The following is an 18,576-nucleotide window of genomic DNA, read 5'->3' on the forward strand; positions in this document are numbered from 1 at the left end:
TGGTGATGGTGGCGGTGGTGGTGAATGAATGGATGAATGTGTCACTTGTGTATAGGTACCTGTGGAGACCAGAAGAGGGCAGGGAGAATCTCAGGAGCTTGAGTTACTTTGGAAGAACAACAAACGCTCTTAACTCCAGAGCCATTTCTCAAATCCTATCCTCGAATTCTTATTTTTCTGGCCACAAAAACAAACAGGGCTTAACAAAGTAGCACAAACCTGTGATCCCATCACTAGTTAGTTCAAGGTCAGCCTAAAGCCAAAGAGCAAGACCCAGGCTTAAACAACAATAAAAAAAGGGGGTGAAAGCTAATTTTTAAGACTTTTGGGTAATGCAGAAAGGATTCAACAGTGCCTGGCATATATGGTAGTTGTTATTAATAGTTATGAATACCAGCATTTTTAAATAGTTCATTAAGTTTCCCATTTTTTCCCTCCATATATACTGCCATACCAACTTCTAAATATATACTTTCTTCCTTATTTCTACTCGCAGACGTACTCAATTGCTCACCCAAGTATACATGTGAACATACGCTCAAGCAGAAATAACCAATTAGCTTTTTATATGATTACTCTTCAAAAGACAAGTGTAGAATGGACTGGAGAGATGGATCAGTGGTTGAGAACATGTACCACTCTTCCAGAGTACCTAAGTTTGAGTCCTAGAACCTACACCAGTTGGCCCACAGCCACTTGTAACCCCAGTTCCAGGGGCATCTGACAACTCCAGCCTCTGTGGGCTCTTGCACACTTATGTGCACATCTACAGACAACAATTTATTTTATTAAAAATTAAAGCTATTAAAAAGGTAATCACAGTTTCATGAGGTTTGCTGCTGTTAGGAAGTAATGAATAGCAAACACTTGGATTAGAAACTATTGTATATAGTCTAAGTACTTGGGATGGATTCTGGGCAGCAATCTGAGCTCTGCACCCAACAAGACAGTCTTTCTGTTGTTTTCCAGTCAGGTTTCTCTGCATAGACCTGGTTGTCCTGGAACTCACTCTGTAGACCAGGCTAGCCCGAACTCAGAGATCTGCCTGCCTCTCCCACCCAAGTACTGGGATTAAAGGTGTGAGCCACCAACATCAGGCTTGCATGACAATCTTAAAAAAGAAAACCACAAATTTCTACCAATTAATTAGTAAGCAAAGCAGCCAAATTCTCCTCTAGCTGTTTTCAGATACTCCCAACTCTGTTCATAAAGACCTCTTTTCACCTTACTCCAATTCCTTCCCCATTCTATTTTCATGTCACAAAACAGTGTTACATCAAAGGAACTCTCACCCATTCCAACAATACACAGTTTATAGTTATGAATATTTCAAATACTAGTAACCCAGAAAGAAGCATCAAGTCAAACATGGCAATTAACTTGATAGGGCTGTGTTTATTCGACAATAAGCAAATAAGCCTATTGACAAAACTCAAATGCTCAAGGTATCAAATGGTACCTGACTGTGGTGGTTTGAAAGAAAACGGTCAACAAACGGGAGTGGCACTATTGGGAGATGTGGCCTTGGTCGGAGGAAGTGTGTCACTGTGAAGGTGGGCTTTGAGACCTCAATTATGCTCAAGCCACACCCAGTGAGACAGAAAACTTCCTGTTGCCTATGAGCCAAGACGTAAGAACAAACAGCTCCTTCTTTAGAACTATGTCTGCCTGCATGTTGCCCTGGTTCCCACCATGATGATAACAGACTAAACCTCTGAACTATAAGTGAGCCACCACAATTAAATGTTTTCCTTTGTAGGAGTTTCTGTAGTCATGGTGTCTCTTCATAGTAACAGAAACCCTAACTAAGACAATGATAGACATTTTCATTTTATCACTTTAAAAAAACCAGATAAAACTAGGCCTGTGTAGCAGGGCAGTGGTGGCACACGCCTTTAGTCCCAGCACTCGGGAGGCAGAGACAGGCGGATCTCTGAGTTCTAGACCAGCCTTGTCTACAAGAGCTACTTCCAGGACAGCCTCCGATGTCACAGAGAAACCCTGTCTCAAAACCCTCCCAAAAAAACTAGGCCTGTGGCTCAAACCTGTGATCTCAGAATTTGGTAAACTGAGGCAGAAAGGTAGCCACGAGTACCAGACATCTCAGAACAAATAATAAAATCTAAAACAGATAAAGTGGACAAACATTTATGACACTTTAAATTTACAAGTTACTTTAAATTCACAAGGTACTTTTAACAGTTCAAAGTTTGACTCCCAACTACAAAATAATATCTATGTTATTAATTATTTGATTCACTGGAACAATGGAAAAATGTACAGCCTACTTAATACACCTAAGGGAAAGCAAAACTGGAAATAAACACTTATTGATTTTAGTCATGATTTTCTCCCTTTGATTTTTTTTTAATTCTTTACTGCCCAATGAATATTGCTATCACATTCACAATAAAATTTATCTCATCAGAATCATCTCTCTTCAAACAGAAGAGTTAACAGTCATAATCATGCCACATTCCCTATTTCCAATCAACGACTCCCTCTGGGATCACAGTGGCTCTTTATCATTACTGACATACAATTCACTTCCACCAAGTTAACAGTGTCCACCCATCTGTGGATCTCTCTTCATCTATCTGCTCCTTCCTTGTTTTAAAGAACTATAACCACAGTTTAACTACTTTCCTCTCTTCAATTCCTTCTTTATAAAACCAGTAAAATTTAGTTAGTGCCCACTAACCAAATTAAAATCAAAACATCTAATTTTATAGTTCCACCTGCTGTAAACACAGTTGTAAATCTTACAAGAGCATATGCTCACAAGAATGCTGTCTGTAAATGAAAGTTCTAAAATACATTCATTTGACAAGCGTCTGAACATAGTATATGGAACAGATGAAAGATTGTAAATGATTGTATGGAATTTTTATGTTCCCTACTCTCAGATATTCCAGTTAAATGGATTACCATTCCCAACAAGGCATCAAACTTGCCTATGATCACTTAAACTACTTTGCCTCTAAAGCACTTTCCATTCTTTAAGAGCACTGAATATATTTCCTGTCCATGTGCTATCTATCTCTCCTACACTCACCATTAAGCCATCTTTGTGTTTTGGGAATTTTCTGAGACACAGCTTAATTGTGAACACTTAAGCTCATAGAACATTAATGGCACAGAACATCCAAAACAGATCAGTCTGGACTCAACTTTTCAGTATTCCTCCTAAGCTCTGGGATTACAGATGTGAGCTACCACAATCAGATACTCTAAACAATCATTCACCTGTAAACAACACTCTTGCCTATTTACATGCACTCCTATGATTTGTATCATTTTAGTTTCCTTACTAGACTTTCAAATGATGTTCATTATGTTGTATACAGAAGCCTATCAAATCAATGTATTTTGGAATTTTCATGTACAACCATTCTTGGAACACATGTATTTGTAAAATGATCTTCAACTGTGCTTAACATTTAAAAAATAGAAGTTAGCCGAGCGTTGGTGGCGCACGCCTTTAATCCCAGCACTTGGGAGGCAGAGGCAGGTGGATCTCTGTGAGTTCGAGGCCAGCCTGGTCTACAAGAGCTAGTTCCAGGACAGCCTCCAAAGCCACAGAGAAACCCTGTCTCGAAAAACCAAAAAAAATAAAAATAAAAATAAATAAAATAAATAAAAAATAGAAGTTAGCTGTCTGTTGTAGATATGTCAACATTAAAGGCCCTGGTTTTTTTTCTAAAGAAATAGAGATATAAACAAGGACTGAACTGAAATGTACAGTCATAGCAGATAAATATATATGGAGAGATGGATGTTTTTTTTGTAATCTTGAATGTTAAATTCTCACTAGTTATTATTCTAAATTTTTTTATTGTTTTATTTTGTTTTTATGTATATAAGTGTTTTGCCTACATGCAAGTCTGGGCACCATATGCATGCCATTGTAAGTGATCACCCAAGGAGGCCAGAAGAGGATGTCTGAATTCTTCAGGGAACTGGAGTTACAGATAGTTGCAAGCCACCATATGCAGGTGCTAGAAATAAACCCTGGTGAAGAGCAGCCTCTGAAGAGATACACTTAAAAGGTGAGCTATCACTCCAGCCCCTTGATATTTTTTCTAATATGGAAAACTGATTATTCACTTATCACTGAAAACAGGCTGAAAAAAATACATTCCAGTTTGTAGTCAGAAACACGAGTCAAGAGGACTCAAATGAGAGACTTTTCATGAAGTCATTACACTTGATTTTTTTTACCTTCTCATACTTGCCACATTTTCTACCAAGAATGTATACTACTTTTGTAACCAGAAAAAATATGAAAAACTAAAACTATTTCAGAATTGTATGATAACAAAGAAAAAAACAGTCTAAACCTGTACGTTAATAAAAAAGCAAGGAGTCAGGGTAAAGTACAGTGTAGAGTGCTGGTCTAGTTTTATCCAGTAAAGACCCTGGACTCTATCTCTAGCACTTCAAACAACAAAAAATAAGCATTGGTTTTGAATAATGTGGAAAATGTGTTATTAGAAAGTCTTAAAAATGAGCTGGGCCGTGGTGGTGCACGCTTTTAGTGAGAGCACTCCGGGAAGAAGGGGGGCAGATCTCTCTAAGTTCAAGGCCAGCCTGGTCTACAGAGCGGGTGCCAGGACAGGCTCCAACACAGAGAAACCCTGTCTCGAAACAAAACAAAACAAAATAGGTCTGGGATGGACTGGAAAGATGGCTAAAGGTTAAGAGCATTGACTGTTCCTGAATTCAATTCTCAGCAAACCACTTGGGGGCTCACACTACCTATAATGGGATCTGGTGCCCTCTTCTGGTATGCAGACATGCAAGCAAAGCACTCATGCCAAAAAAAAAAAAAAAAAAAAAAAAAAAAAGAGAGGAGGCAGAAGCAGGAAGGTCTCTACTAAACTGGAAGCCAGCCTGCCTGGTCTATATAGTAAGTCCAGGCCAGTCAGAGCAACATAGTGAGACTCTGTCTCAAAAAACACAGCAAAAATCTCTGAATAGATGACGCAAACTGACTCCCTAGGCTGCCAGCTTACAATATTAATCCCACACCAGCCTGATCCACAGAGTGAGTTTCAGGACAGTCAATGCTACACAGAGAAACCTTATTTCAAAATTCAAAAAAAAAAAAAAAAAAAACACACACAAAAAACAAATGAAAACCAAAATACTGCTTCCATCACCAAAAATCGGGGGGGACGAGAGACATGGTAGTCTTCAATTTTGAGTGCTGGGATTAAAGGTGTTCACCACGCCTGCCCGACTTCATTTTGTATTACTGAAAGAGGATCTTGAAGCCCAAAAAAGCCTCCAACTAATTCCTATCTCAACCTTCTGAATGTTGTATTACAGACCAATCATCTAAGCACAATAATATACCAAATGTAAAGAAAATCCTGAAAGTAGCCAACTACAGTTTTTTTCGCATGAGTTATTTTTATAACACAAGCAAACCAATGCATCCCAGAGACAGACAGCCTTAATATAACATAAATTAAGTAATCTTGTTTTAATGCTAGACACTCAATCAACCCCGCATGACAATTACTACAGACTTCTGATAGATCAGCACAGCAGTCAAGACAATAAAGGATAAATAACACAAAACAGAAACAGGAAAAGTAAGCTTTGTTTGTCTAAATATTCTTGGGCTGGGGAGTGGTTGAGTGTCAAAAGTGTTTGCTTTTCATGCATGAGGCCTATTTTTGATCTACAATATAACAACAACATAAAAAGTTCCTACCACACAGTGGCATAATGCAATCATCTTGGTAAAATATTCATGACTGGTGGTGGTGGCTTACATCTTTGATCCCAGTACTTGGGAAGCAGAGACAGGTGGATCTCTGTGAGTTCAAGGCCAGTCTAGTCTACAGAGCAACTTCCAGGACAGACTCCAAAGCTACAGAGAAACCCTGTCTCAAAAACAAAAAAGTCCACACACACACACAAAAAAATCCCACAAAAATTTATTTCAGTAGGCCATCAAACAGAATGGCAAAGAAACAATCTGTGCATTAGTATTTGTCTGCCTCAAACAGAAGATATTATTTTAAATAACACTAAGCATAAGCACAATTTAGTGAATACAGTAGGAGACTGGTAGCCTTAAGCTTTCAGATTCAATTTACAGCTGCTCACCAGCCACCTGCTGTTTGACAAGTTACTTACCAACTTGTGCTGCCATTTCTCCGAAAATCTATCCCCTAAGATGAGGATAATTCTTGCAATTTGTGTCACAAGCATTTTGAAAGGAACCATGAGTTATTGTGTAATGCTCTTGAGATTCCTCAGATGTGGGTCCTACACAAAGTAAAGTATCATTATACATCTCTCTAACAGCATCTGTTTGCATTATGACGTTTCCCCTACACTTGAAACTGATTCCTGGGCACTGACCTTTCTCATAGTGCTCAAAACCAAGCCTCAAGTCGTGACCTAGGTAATTCTTTTTCCAAGTCGTTTGTCATCTACATCTTTCTCTTCCTTAGAAGATGTTATGAAAATTATGACTTACAAAACCCAGTGAGCTTCAGTCTTGCATGTTTTGGTAAAATAAATGTGTTGGACAATTTGGTATTTCTAATCTGCAAATAATTTACCATATTCCCTGCACTATTTTTAAAAATCCAATTGTAGAAAAAAGGAAATTTCATTTGTAGATTTATGTTTATGAACAGAAGATCAGAAAATGAGGAATCAAGAAAGAGAAGTAGCTACTACTGTGACCAAAATGCTTCACTGCAAAGACTAGTAAGAGACAGTGCTGTGAGGCTCAAATGAGATACCGTTTAAAAGAACTTGGAAAACCACAGAAAGCTACCAAAATAATTTTTAACAGAATTATAACATTATTTACAATCATAAAATACCTTAGTACTACTGCTTCTAACATGAAACAAGTAAAAACAGATATATAAAGTTCCTGTCAACAAGTTATGACCAGATATATTGTCAGTAAAGAAGCCTTTTAGGAAAAGTTTACTTTTAATAAATTACTTTTAAATCTCAGAAGTAAATCTAGAAGTATACAAATAAAACTACCAATTCATTTAAATGAACAGATATGCTGAATAAATGTATTTATTTGTAAGCTAAGAATTAAGAAATTGAGAAACTAGCTTTAAAAAGTAACTGGAAGTTTCTATGTAGGAAAAAAATGCACAAAGGTTGAAGAGACATTCATTTTTCTAGCACTAATTCAGAAAGAGCTAGTAGTGATGCCACACCAATGTAAGAGAAAAGAGATGGATGTGGACTTAACCTATTGCTCTTGATATAATAAAAGTCAGAAAACATTTTATATGATACCGAAAATATCCAGAATGGAAAACTCTCCCAATAGGTTTCATGTCCAAACTACTACACAGCAAGGCCAACCCCCTAAAGTAAGCCATGTGACTCGAGTGACTTATCCTTAAATGATGCCAAGTTCCATTCGTTTGTTACAACATATTTGTTATGGTTATAAAGCCAGTGTACTTAAGGACAGAATTCTTATGTTTTTCTCTACTTTCTTTGTGACTTAAGCAAAGCTCTGATGAAATAGTCTATGACACAGACATAAAATCAGATGGCTCAATTATCAAGACCTTAAAACCAATTAAAAAAGATCTAACAACTCCTTATCTTTAAATTCAGCCCTAAAATTCAACAATTGATAAAAGGAACATGGAAAGGATACATTTAAAAACACTGAAGAAGCCGGGTGTTGGTGGCGCATGCCTTTAATCCCAGCACTTGGGAGGCAGAGGCAGGTGGATCTTTGTGAGTTAAGACCAGCCTGGTCTACAGAGCTAGTCCCAGGATAGCCTCCAAGACAGAGAAACCCTGTCTTGAAAAAAAAAACAAAAACAAAAACAAAAAAACAAAAAACAAAAACAAAACAAAAAAAACACTGAAGAAAGGGCCTGGAGAGATGGCTCAGAGGTTAAGAGCACTGGCTGCTCTTCCAGGTCCTGAGTTCAATTCCCAGCAACCACATGGTAGCTCACAACCATCTATAATGAGATTTGATGCCCTCTTCTGGCCTATAGGTATTAAGGCATAATACCGTGTATATAATAAATAAATAAATCTTTTTAAAAATTGAAGAATCATTCCAAAGAGAAATAATTTTAATTAAAACTAACCACTCCACTGGGGAGGCAGAGGCAGGCGGATCTCTGTGAGTTCAAGGCCGGGCTGAACCGACAGCCTCCAAAACAGTACAGAGAAACCCTGTCTCGTAAAAAAAAAAAAAAAAAAAAAAAAAAAACCACTTACCACTCATATACTTTAAACAAAAAATGAGGTTGAAAGCTGGAACCCTATCATAGCAATCACACCTCATAAGAATTTCTAGGTTTTTCTATCCCTGTAATCAAGTTACACTTCAAAATATCAGAGAACTGGGACTTTTCCTTAGGTTCAAAGCCCCCAGCCCCTTTTAAAAGTAATTCTAGTTCCAGATTTACTTTTTGGCTATTTAGGTGACTACGGACAAAATTTAACTTAAACTTTTTTTTATTTTTAATTCCATCCCACAATATCTTTCTCATCATTTAAGTTCCCTAGACTTGAAATATATAGCAGACAGCTGAATTTCAACTCCCTTTAGTTATTTCATTTATATACATCTGAACTCCCAACTTTAGCTCTAAGTCTCTGGAAAAACAAAGCTCTTTTTTTTTCCCTTTTCTACCGTCTACTTTATATGCCCTGCAACATCAATGAGCTAATCTGAAAGTGGAAGCCCGGTTCTTCAGCTTTGTATTACTAAATGACGTTTCCAGGATGAATTAACAGGAAAACAGAAATGTCACAATACAACCATCACAATGGGAACAAGACCAAAAAGTAGCTGGCTTCCCCCAAACCTCATCTGTGCAGTTTGTTATTCTACTCACTGGTGTATGTGTTCACCCTTGTTCTGAACACCAAACAGTGTATAGGAACATTTAAAATTTCTAAACCTCAGTAAATTACATCAATTATGTAATCCCAGTATCATAGAAATCTCAGCTTGAGGCAGCATTTCCCCAGTAAGCAAAATGTACAGAGAGTAAACTACCTACCACCCACAACCACCTCAATACTCAGGAGATTATCAAATTTGTTAAGATGCTATAAAAGATGCTTTTCTGAAGTGTAATACAAGAAAACTATCGTTTGAGTTCTACAATAATTAGACCTATTGTATTAAGGAATCACTCTCATTCACTAATTAAGATCAAGTTACATATTATGCCTCAAGAGAAGGGATTAAGACCCTACCCTCCAGGATCTACTAACTAAGAGTAAAGTATGGCCATAGTCGTGAGATGATATGAAAGATATTTCAATTTAATGCCTGAGTTTTTATACCTACATTGATCTCTCAAAAGCAGACTACAAAAAACAAAAACAAAGAAAACCCTATACAATGAGCTGATAAAAAGGATTGCCATAGGGGACACCTAAGTACCACTACTGTGACACTAGGTACAGCAGCAGTCTCACCTGAATCTACTACCTTCATGTGGTAGCTTTTGGTTGTCACAACTGAAAGCAAAGTACTTAACAAGACCATCTCAAATGTGTTAATACCAATTAAATACAACATCCAGGAAAACAACATGAAATGTGACCAAATGTCTCCAATTCTCATTACCTGACAAGTATTTACATTTTGCTTAGATACCTCTACATAGTCAGACCACCTCACATTCTTTTAAAAGCTAGCACTGTTGATGTGAAAGCAGAAAACGGGACTAAACAGGATTTCTAGCTAAACAAAACAAAAATTACATATCTAAAGTACAATGGGGATAAATGGAAGAATTAAGACATTATTTAAGCAAGTAACAAAAGTAAAAAGCTTTTATAATATTCCCCCCACACGTACAGAAACATCACAGAGCAAATTAAGACTTAAAAATCTTTTCAAGGTGGCTGAACTTTTATTAAAGATTTTGATACCTTTGTATTTTATATAAAAGAAACATAAAACTGAAAGCTAGTTTTTGTTATTTTTGACCATAATCAATGAGGGGGTCACACTAGAAGTAATAGTAATAATGAAGGAAAAGAAATCACAAACCAAAGTACTAAGAAGGATGTAAAAGTCAAGAATAACTTTTTAAGGCTTGATAAAGACTAAGTTTAGGTTTACAGAGGCCATATAAAACAATCATTTCAAATGCAAAATGATATCGATTATTAGAAATAGAAACATTTTAACTTACCTGGTTTCTTTCTGGACTTTTCATGACCAAGCTGTCCTAGATCATTACATCCACAGGTATACACAGTTCCATCATCCAGGACAAATACAGTATGTCTGAGTCCACATCCTACATCTCGAACCTTTTTATTTGCAAAAAAGTCACATTTTCTGGGCTCTAGTACAATTTCTTCATCAATTCCACCCAAACCTAGCTGTCCATAGGATGCATTTCCCCAGCACAGCATTCTTGTTATGGCTTTGGTCTTCCAGTTTCAATACAAAAGTCCCTTCTGAAACACTGGAAACTTGGAGGTACCCTATGTCTGAGGAAATACACAGAGTTAATATGACTCCAAAGAAAACATGACATATAACTAACTGTTCTTTCAACAAGTGTTAAGCTACAATGAGGATTGTAACTGTTAAATATTTAAAATATGCCTCAGCTATCAGTCAATTCCAAGAACCAATCAGTTCTTTCTCTTTTAAAGCATCATATACAAATGTTTAGGAAATGACATCACTTTCTACTAGTCTTCACAAAACTTAAAACAGTAACTGGTTTTAACTTTGTTATATAACTCAGTAATAAGTCCTCTTATGAAATTAGTTTTTTCTTTAAATAAGTTTAATGAGAACAGCAAATTACGCAAACAAGCAAGCCAGCCAACAGCAGAAACAACACCTTGCAGTTTCCCTCAACTCACAGAATTCAACAATTTGATACCTACCTCCACATCAACAGAAAACTGAAGTTCTTATCTGTAATAGAAATTAAACCAATAACGGAACTTAAAAAATATGTCACAATTTAGACTAGACTTATCATTACTTAAACAGGCAATGCACAAAATTAGAATTTATCACGTCATAATTTGAAAACAATCAATTCCATTTTACAATTAAAACTAAATCGATGTGCTTAAAATACACCTGCCTCTGCCTCCCAAGTGCTGGCATTAAAGAAAGGCATACTCCACCTTTGCCTGGCAAATATTTAGTTTAAATGTCAAGATTCTTCTAATTCAAATTTTTTATGAATGGTTCCTACAAGTAAAATGTTCTCCTTCAGTAATCCATATTTATGCATATCTCTAAGGCAATTACTTGAAGATGAAAAACAAATTGTAAACAATCCCAGAACTGCTGGTTTTTTCCTAAACAGAAATGGGTTGGTGGAGGAGGGAGAGGGGTAAATCACCGATAGTTTGATAGAGAAAGCTATATAACTTCTTCGCTTGAAAGACATACATGAGGGGCTGAGAGGCCTCTCAGGCTGCTCTTTAAAGGATTCGGATTCAACTCCCAGCACCCACATCGCTGCTCGCTACAGTCTGTGTGAGTAATTAGTCCCAGGGAATCCTACTCCCTCTTCTGGCCTCCACCAGCACCAGGCACACACATGGTGCACAAACATTAAAGCAAAGCATCCATAAACATAATTTTAAAAAAAAAGGTCACTGAGTCTTTCTCATCTAAACTTCCACTTTTTTTCCCCCAAATCATGATGCGTTACTAAATAACACCATTCCTGGAAGTCAGTCTTATCGTTGCTGTCCGAAGTCCCCGAAATTCCTTACACCGAATCTGATTTTCCTGCATTTATGTTTATTTAGAAAGTGCCGAAGCTGTCCCACCACACTCGCATGACCAGAAAATTGGATTTCACCCCCCCTGGGATACCAAAACTCCAAAGTTCCAGAGAGTTCTGCATTGTCTTTCAGAAACGTTATCTCCGATTTCAGCGCGCTTCGTTTGGGCACCCTTTCTTTTCCTCCAGAAGCCAGAACGGGTAATTGGAAAGGCGTTCTCTCGCCAGCAACAGGTAGAAGGGGAAGCAGTTTCGTTTCCTTTCCCCGACCATGCACCACCACCAGCTCACGCGGCCCGGGGGAAGGGGGGACACGAATGGTCTGCACACACCCAGCCTCGCGTGCCGACCAGCCAAACCCCATCAGCTACCGGCGCGTCGCCGAGACCGTCCCAGCGGGCTCAGCCCCGGCGACCTCGGCTCCGGGGAGGCCCTTCCCCCGAGGGAGGTGCAACACCCCGGCCCCTGAAAGCGCCGAGGACGCTGGCGCCCTTCGCCAGGGCCCCAGCGGAACCCACCTCCGTCACACTACCCCGAACCCACAGGGACAACGACTCACCCGGTCCCTCAGGGCAGGGAGAGTCCCTGGCGATGGAGGGCGGCCGCTCCCTGGACCTCTCAGGACGGCTCTCCGGCTCCCGAGATGTTCCTCCTTCACCGGCCGCGGCGATGACCACGACTCCTCCTTCAGATCCCAGCCGCCGCTCAGCGGGCTCTGCTGCCCCGGCTCTCTCTTTTCCTGTGAAACTTTCCCGGGTTTCCTCAGAGAAAAGCTGCCGCCAGCACTCTCCGGACCGAGAGACAGCCGTCAGCGACCCGGATGAAGCGGGAGGGGAAGGGCTGCTGGCGAGCAGGGCGGAGACCACGAGGGGTGGAGAGAGGCGAGGGAGAGGCTGGCGACAAGGGAGAGGGGCGGTGGTTTCGCGGGGGATGGGGCAGGGGGGGAGGGGCCTGCCGGAAGTGGGCCGCCGCGCATGCGCGGCCCCGCCCACTGCCCTGCCCGCGCGCCTGCGCGGGAGTCCTCCCAGGGCTCTTGGGACCCAGGCGCCTGCGCAGTGTTTTGCTAGTCCCTGGTCTTAAAAGCGACTAATGGAAGCGGGAGGGCCACAAGTGTCAGTGTGTTTTCCTTTTTTGTCGGTGTGTTTCTAGCAGTGCTTCGGCCTTCACAAGGGCAGCTGAGTGAAGTTTTCTTTTTGGTTTGGCTTTCTGTTTTTTTTTTTCATATTCCTGGATGGACTCTTCAGTAGGTTTTAGCCTTTTCATAAGTTTTATTCTTACCTTTCCTAAGGAGATTTTGAAGTAGCAGACGAAGCAATCACAAATGTTGTTAGAAAGGCGGATGGCTCAGTTTAGACCCTTAAACTCACCTGAACGTAATCCTAGCATGCGAGGTATATTGATAGCAATGGAGCTATGGCTTAATCTTTGTTCCTGGGACAGTGTTGGCTCACATTTTCAGCTAACTCATTGGAAGATAAGGTTAAATTGCCGGGCCTCTTTCACACTCAGAAGAAAAAAAAAAAAAAATAGAGCGTATGCCAGCAGTTGTTGGGGCAAGAAAAAAAGGACAGGTTCCAAAGCTACACAGAGAAACCCTGTCTCAAAAAAAAAAAAAAAAGAGAGAACTTAAAATGAGCTTTAAAATTGTAATTGTATAGGACTTATTTTTAGACAGCATTTAGTTGTGTCTTTTTTTTTTTTCTTTTTGTTTTTCTCGGACTTACAGAAATCTGCCTCCCAAGTGCTAGGACTAAAGGCTTGCACCACCACCTCCCTGCCCTACTTTTAACCAACTAAGCACATCACCAAAACTAAGTTATGTTATTGTTTTCAAACTTATGAATCCTTCCTCTTAAGTAGCTAAAATCACAGGTGTAGAGCACAACACCTAACTTATACCATACTAGAACCTGTTACTTTGTTTGAATGTTAATCATTTATAATCAATTCCACAGTAGGCTGGGGGGGGATTTGTTTGTTTTACTGAAAAATATATTTCAGACTAGGAATTGTCTATAGTTTGGCATATGTGTGTTAGTTTCTTGAACTTTAACCAATTACCACCACAAATCAGGTCCCTAAAACAATAGAAATTTGTTGTATCAGTTCTAGAAGTCAGAGACCAGAAAGGTGGCAGCAAGTTCCCTCTGGCTTCAAGGGGAGAATTGCTTTCAGGCTTCTCGCCTTGCTTCTGGTGACTACCAACAGTTCTTATTAAGCCTTGTGGAAGCCAGACGGTGGTGGCGCACGCCTTTAGTCCCAGCACTCAGAAGATAGAGGCAGGTGAATCTCTGTGAGTTTGAGACCAACCTGGTCTACAAGAGCTAGTTCCAGAGCCACAGAGAAACCCTGTCTCAAAAAAACAAAACAAAACCAAAAAAAAAAGAAGCCGCCTGGAAGCATCACCCTGATTTCTGCTCCCACCTTTACTTGATGTTTTCCCTGGATGTCTATCTTTTTTTTTTTCAGTTTAAAGGATCACATTTATAACTGCAACAACAAAAGCCAGTGAAATTCTAGGTATACATTTAAGGAGATATGTTTAACAAGAAAAAAATAAATGTCACCTACTGTTGCAAGGATCATTTAAAACTGTGGGAAGTTTAATCTTCTTTTGGAATAATAATGCCCAGAATCATAAAGAAGTCTTCTTAATTACGATGCAAATAAATTCTGTTCTCTGTAAACATCAAGCAATATTATATTAAAGCCTAAGCAAGATGATTTTGAAAATTTCATGCTGAAAATTTAAGAATGAAATATGATTAAGAAAAAACTGGAGTTATACGAATAGATACACCAATGGAAGAGGAATGAAATTTCAGAAATTGATCCAAATCTTGTATTTTGGTTGTGAGCCTAGCCTTTACGGGCTGAGCCATTTCTCCATCTCAGAATCCAAATCTTATAAAAATGTTGTCTGCATTAGAGATTAAGTCCATTTAACAATAGAGAAAACATCTTGTTTAATAAACAATAATTCAGTAACATTGCAGAAAATAGTTTTCCCCCTATCTCAAATCAAAAGAAATTTTAGTCAGACCAACCACTAAAATATAATTCATGAAAGCTATAGAAGGAAACAAAATAATTAAATATTTATGATTCAAATAGAGGAGGTTTTTCTAACAAAACATTGGAACCACCAAAATTATAGAAGAATATACTATCTTGCACAGAATTTCAGCCCAGGTCAATAAGAAAATGTAAAGGGTTTGAAAGGCAACTGAATGTCTAAGATAATTCTCACAAACATATGTAAAATGCAAAATTTCATAAATTATAATACCATAAATCATAGGGAATAACTCTCAATGATACAATTCTAGTGACATATTTTCAGCTACATTCCTGCCCCAAACAATAGTCCAGAGGCATGAGAGGCCTAAGTACATGAACAAATGATTCACAAGAAATAATGATCATGGTTCTTAAACATATGAAAAGACACATAGGTATTCCTTTAAAAAAAAGAAAGGAAGGAAGTAAAGAAAGAAGACACACTAAAACTCATAGTGTGTTCCTTCTTGACTTACAATGTTTTTGCATGAACAGTATTATTATATATTTGTGTATATATATATATATATACACACACATATATATATATATAAAATCAGTAATATAGTTACTTCAATATACTCTTGAGTGATTACAAATTGATTCCAGGTCTATGAGTCCAATTTGACAAATATTTATCAAAAGCAAAAATATTAATAATCTTTTTTTTATATATATTTTATTTTCCAGTTTAAATTTAGATAAGAAACGAGGTTGCTTCACACGTCAGTTCCAGGTCCCTCTCCCATTCCCTCCCCTCCTCCCGTGCCCTCCCTTTCTATAAGGATAGCCGTGATTGGATAAGGGCCTACTCTTAATTCCATTATGAACTCACTGTCATAACTTGATGGTATCTACAAAAAATTATTTCCCAATAGGATCACACAGGTTAAGATTTCAGCCTACTGTACCTGCCTTTAATCAGTAGGCAAAGGCATTCAGATCTCTGTGAGTTCAAAGCCTGGTCTACAGAGCCAGTTCCAGGATAGGCTCCAAAGCTACAAAGAGAAACATTGTCTCGAAAAAAAAAAACAAAACAAAAAACAAAACAAAACAAAAAAAGATTTCAGCCTAACACAATATGTTAGCATAGTATAAAATGGCAAAGCATAATTTCAGGGACTGGAGAGATGGCTCATTGGCTAAGAGCACTGACTGCTCTTCAATTCCCAGCCCCACATGGCAGCTCACAACTGACTGTAACTCTAAGATCTGACACCCTCACATAGACATACATGCAGGCCAAACACCAATGTACATAAAAATAAGAATGAAGGCAGAGGCAGGCGGATCTCTGTGAGTTCGAGGCCAGGCTGGACCGACAGCCTCCAAAACAGTACAGAGAAACCCTGTCTCATAAAACCAAAAAAAAAAAAAATGAATTACTTAAAAAAGAAAGCATAATTTCAATGTTGGATGTGAGAGTGGTCACATTCTCATTTTCACTGTTTCATCTTTCATATTGTCATTTTTTTGAGATAAGATCTCATTATTTTGTCAGGACTTGTAATAAAAGATAGAGTTGAGGATAATAGAGTGAATCCTTGAAATACAATGGGCAGTAACAGTCTCCATGGAGGAACTGCCATTAAAAAATGAAAACTAAAGAGAATGGAAAGGTGGCTTAATGGTTAAGAGTACTCTCTTCTCTTGCAGACAACCTGGGTTCAGTTCCTGGCACTCACATGGTGACTAACAGGCATCTTAACTCCAGTTCTAGGGAATCCGGTGCCTTCTTTTGACTACCTTGAGCACCAGGCATGTATGTGTATGGTGTAGATAAAACACACACATAATATGAAAAAGGAAAACAAAAAAAATTAAAAAATGACTTGTGAGGTAGAGCAGTAGGATAAGGAGTTCAGGGTCATCTTCAGCTGCACAGTACATGGGTCCCAGCGTCCCGGGACGTGGGGGAGATGTATAGGTAGGTAGGTAGATAAGTAGATCTCAAGCCCTAGGAAGAAATGAGGAAACATTCACAGCTAGGAGACCAAAATGAAGCCACTAAGGCAGAAAAGAACATGGCATTTTCAAAGAAGTGAAAGAAAATTGGTGTAGACCAAACACAGTAACAGCAGACATGTTTGAAGTAAATAGAGGGTATAATTCAGTCAGAAAGTCAAACAAGCAGGGCATGAACTGAAATTGATACCAAGGAATGGAAGGAGTACAGTGACCATATGGGCTAAGAGAAAGGGCTACCTTTTGGTGTGGGTCAGAACAGGATTGCTGAATTAGTGAAAGGTGGGGGAGGTTAAGTTATCAGGCTTTTGCAATGATCCAGATGGGAGTTAATACTGGCAGAGGCTAGGGTAGTAGTAACAGAGATGATAGGAAGGTTGCTTTCTGCCTGCTCACTTGCTGCCCCATCCACACCAAAGCACCATACCATGAAACATATAACTCCATTAGTAACTGCAGAGCTTGGACCAGAGAGACAGCTTAGTAGTTAAGAGTACTTTCATCCTTCCAGAGGACTGGAGTTCGACTCCCAGCATGCATGTTAGGAGGCCCACAACTACCTGTAACACCAGCTCCAGAGGCTCCCGTGCCATTGGTCTCTGCCAGCACTTACACGCACATAACTTACACTCACACAGAGGCACACATGTAATATGAGTTTAAAACATAAAACTTGCCGGGCATTGGTGGCGCATGCCTTTAATCCCAGCATTGGGAGGCAGAGGCAGGCGGATCTCTGTGAGTTCGAGGCCAGCCTGGTCTACAAGAGCTAGTTCCAGGACAGTCTCCAAAGCCACAGAGAAACCCTGTCTCGAAAAACCAAAATAAATAAATAAATAAAATAAAACTTACAACAGAACTGAGGGCCTCTGAGTCAAGAGATCCAGCTTAAATCCTTCACCTCTTGACTGTTTACTCTTTGAATCCCCTAAAGTATTTCTTCATAAAATGGATATCAAAAGCCAAATAAACGCAAGCAAGCTAAAAACTTACTTTGTGGATAAATTTAACAGGGTTTCACTAGGTGGTTAATAAATTGTGTCCACTGGTAGATTTTTGAGTTAGCAACTGTCTGAGTAACAAGTACCATTTACAAAGATGAAGAGAGCTGAAGGAAGCCTAAGATGAGGCTTTGCTTTGCTTTAGTTTTGTTGTTGTTGTTTTTGTTTTCTGAGACAGGGTTTCTCTGTGTAGTCTCAGCTCTCCTCAAACTGAAGAGATCTGCCTGCCTTTGCTAGGGTCAAAGGTGTGCGCCACCGCCCAGCAGCTTAAGCATTTTTTTGAGTCAGAGTCTCACTATGTAGCCTTGCAGGTCTGGACCTTGCCAGGTAAACTTGCCTGACCTTGAATTTGTAGCAAGCTTGCAGCTTCTGCTGCTGGAGTTCTGAGATTATGGGTGTATGCTACAAAGCTGAGCTGGAAGATTAGTTTTGGCAAGAGAAAATCTTGATGTTTTTGTTTTCTAGAACTGCCATAATACCACAAAGTAACAGACTTTATTCAATAGCTTATGTAACTTATCAATAATTTACATAACAGGGTTTGGGTGTATATAGCTCAGTGTTACAGTGCTTGCTTAGCATGCGGAAGAATTTGGCTTTCATCCCTATTGCCACTAAAGAAAAAAAAAGACATAACCAAAATAACTTATTTTCTCACAGCTTTGGAAGCTGAAAGTCCTTGATGAAGGTGTCAGCAGTTTTTTTAGGTGCTTTTTGTTTGTTTTTTGCTTTTTTTCCTAAGGACTCTTCCCTAAGCTTGCAAATAGCCTCCTCCTTGCTATGTGTTTCCATAG

General features: G+C 39.0%; 1 protein-coding gene across 6 annotated transcripts in view; it reads right to left on the reverse strand.

Moving 5' to 3' along the window:
• Positions 1-12,455, reverse strand: part of Herc4 (HECT and RLD domain containing E3 ubiquitin protein ligase 4) — a 69,849-nt gene extending 57,394 nt beyond the window's left edge. For 5 of the 6 annotated variants that reach the window (XR_005871450.1, XM_040732488.1, XM_040732487.1 and 2 more), the window contains exons 1-3: positions 12,316-12,455; positions 10,897-10,927; positions 10,185-10,488 (exon numbers count right to left, since the gene is read on the reverse strand). Coding sequence is in view for 5 of the 6 variants with exons in the window: in XM_040732488.1 (XP_040588422.1) it covers positions 10,185-10,410 (226 nt within the window). In the remaining variant the exon portion in view is untranslated. Of the gene's footprint in view, positions 1-6,150; positions 6,283-10,184; positions 10,489-10,896; positions 10,928-12,315 lie in introns of those variants that run through there. The other variant, XM_040732490.1, reaches the window with a different exon arrangement.
• Positions 12,456-18,576: the final 6,121 nt, after the last annotated feature.

This window comes from Mesocricetus auratus, unplaced genomic scaffold (genome assembly GCF_017639785.1).
Source record: "Mesocricetus auratus isolate SY011 unplaced genomic scaffold, BCM_Maur_2.0 Super-Scaffold_100027, whole genome shotgun sequence".
In the NCBI taxonomy this organism is placed as follows: Eukaryota; Metazoa; Chordata; class Mammalia; order Rodentia; family Cricetidae; genus Mesocricetus; species Mesocricetus auratus.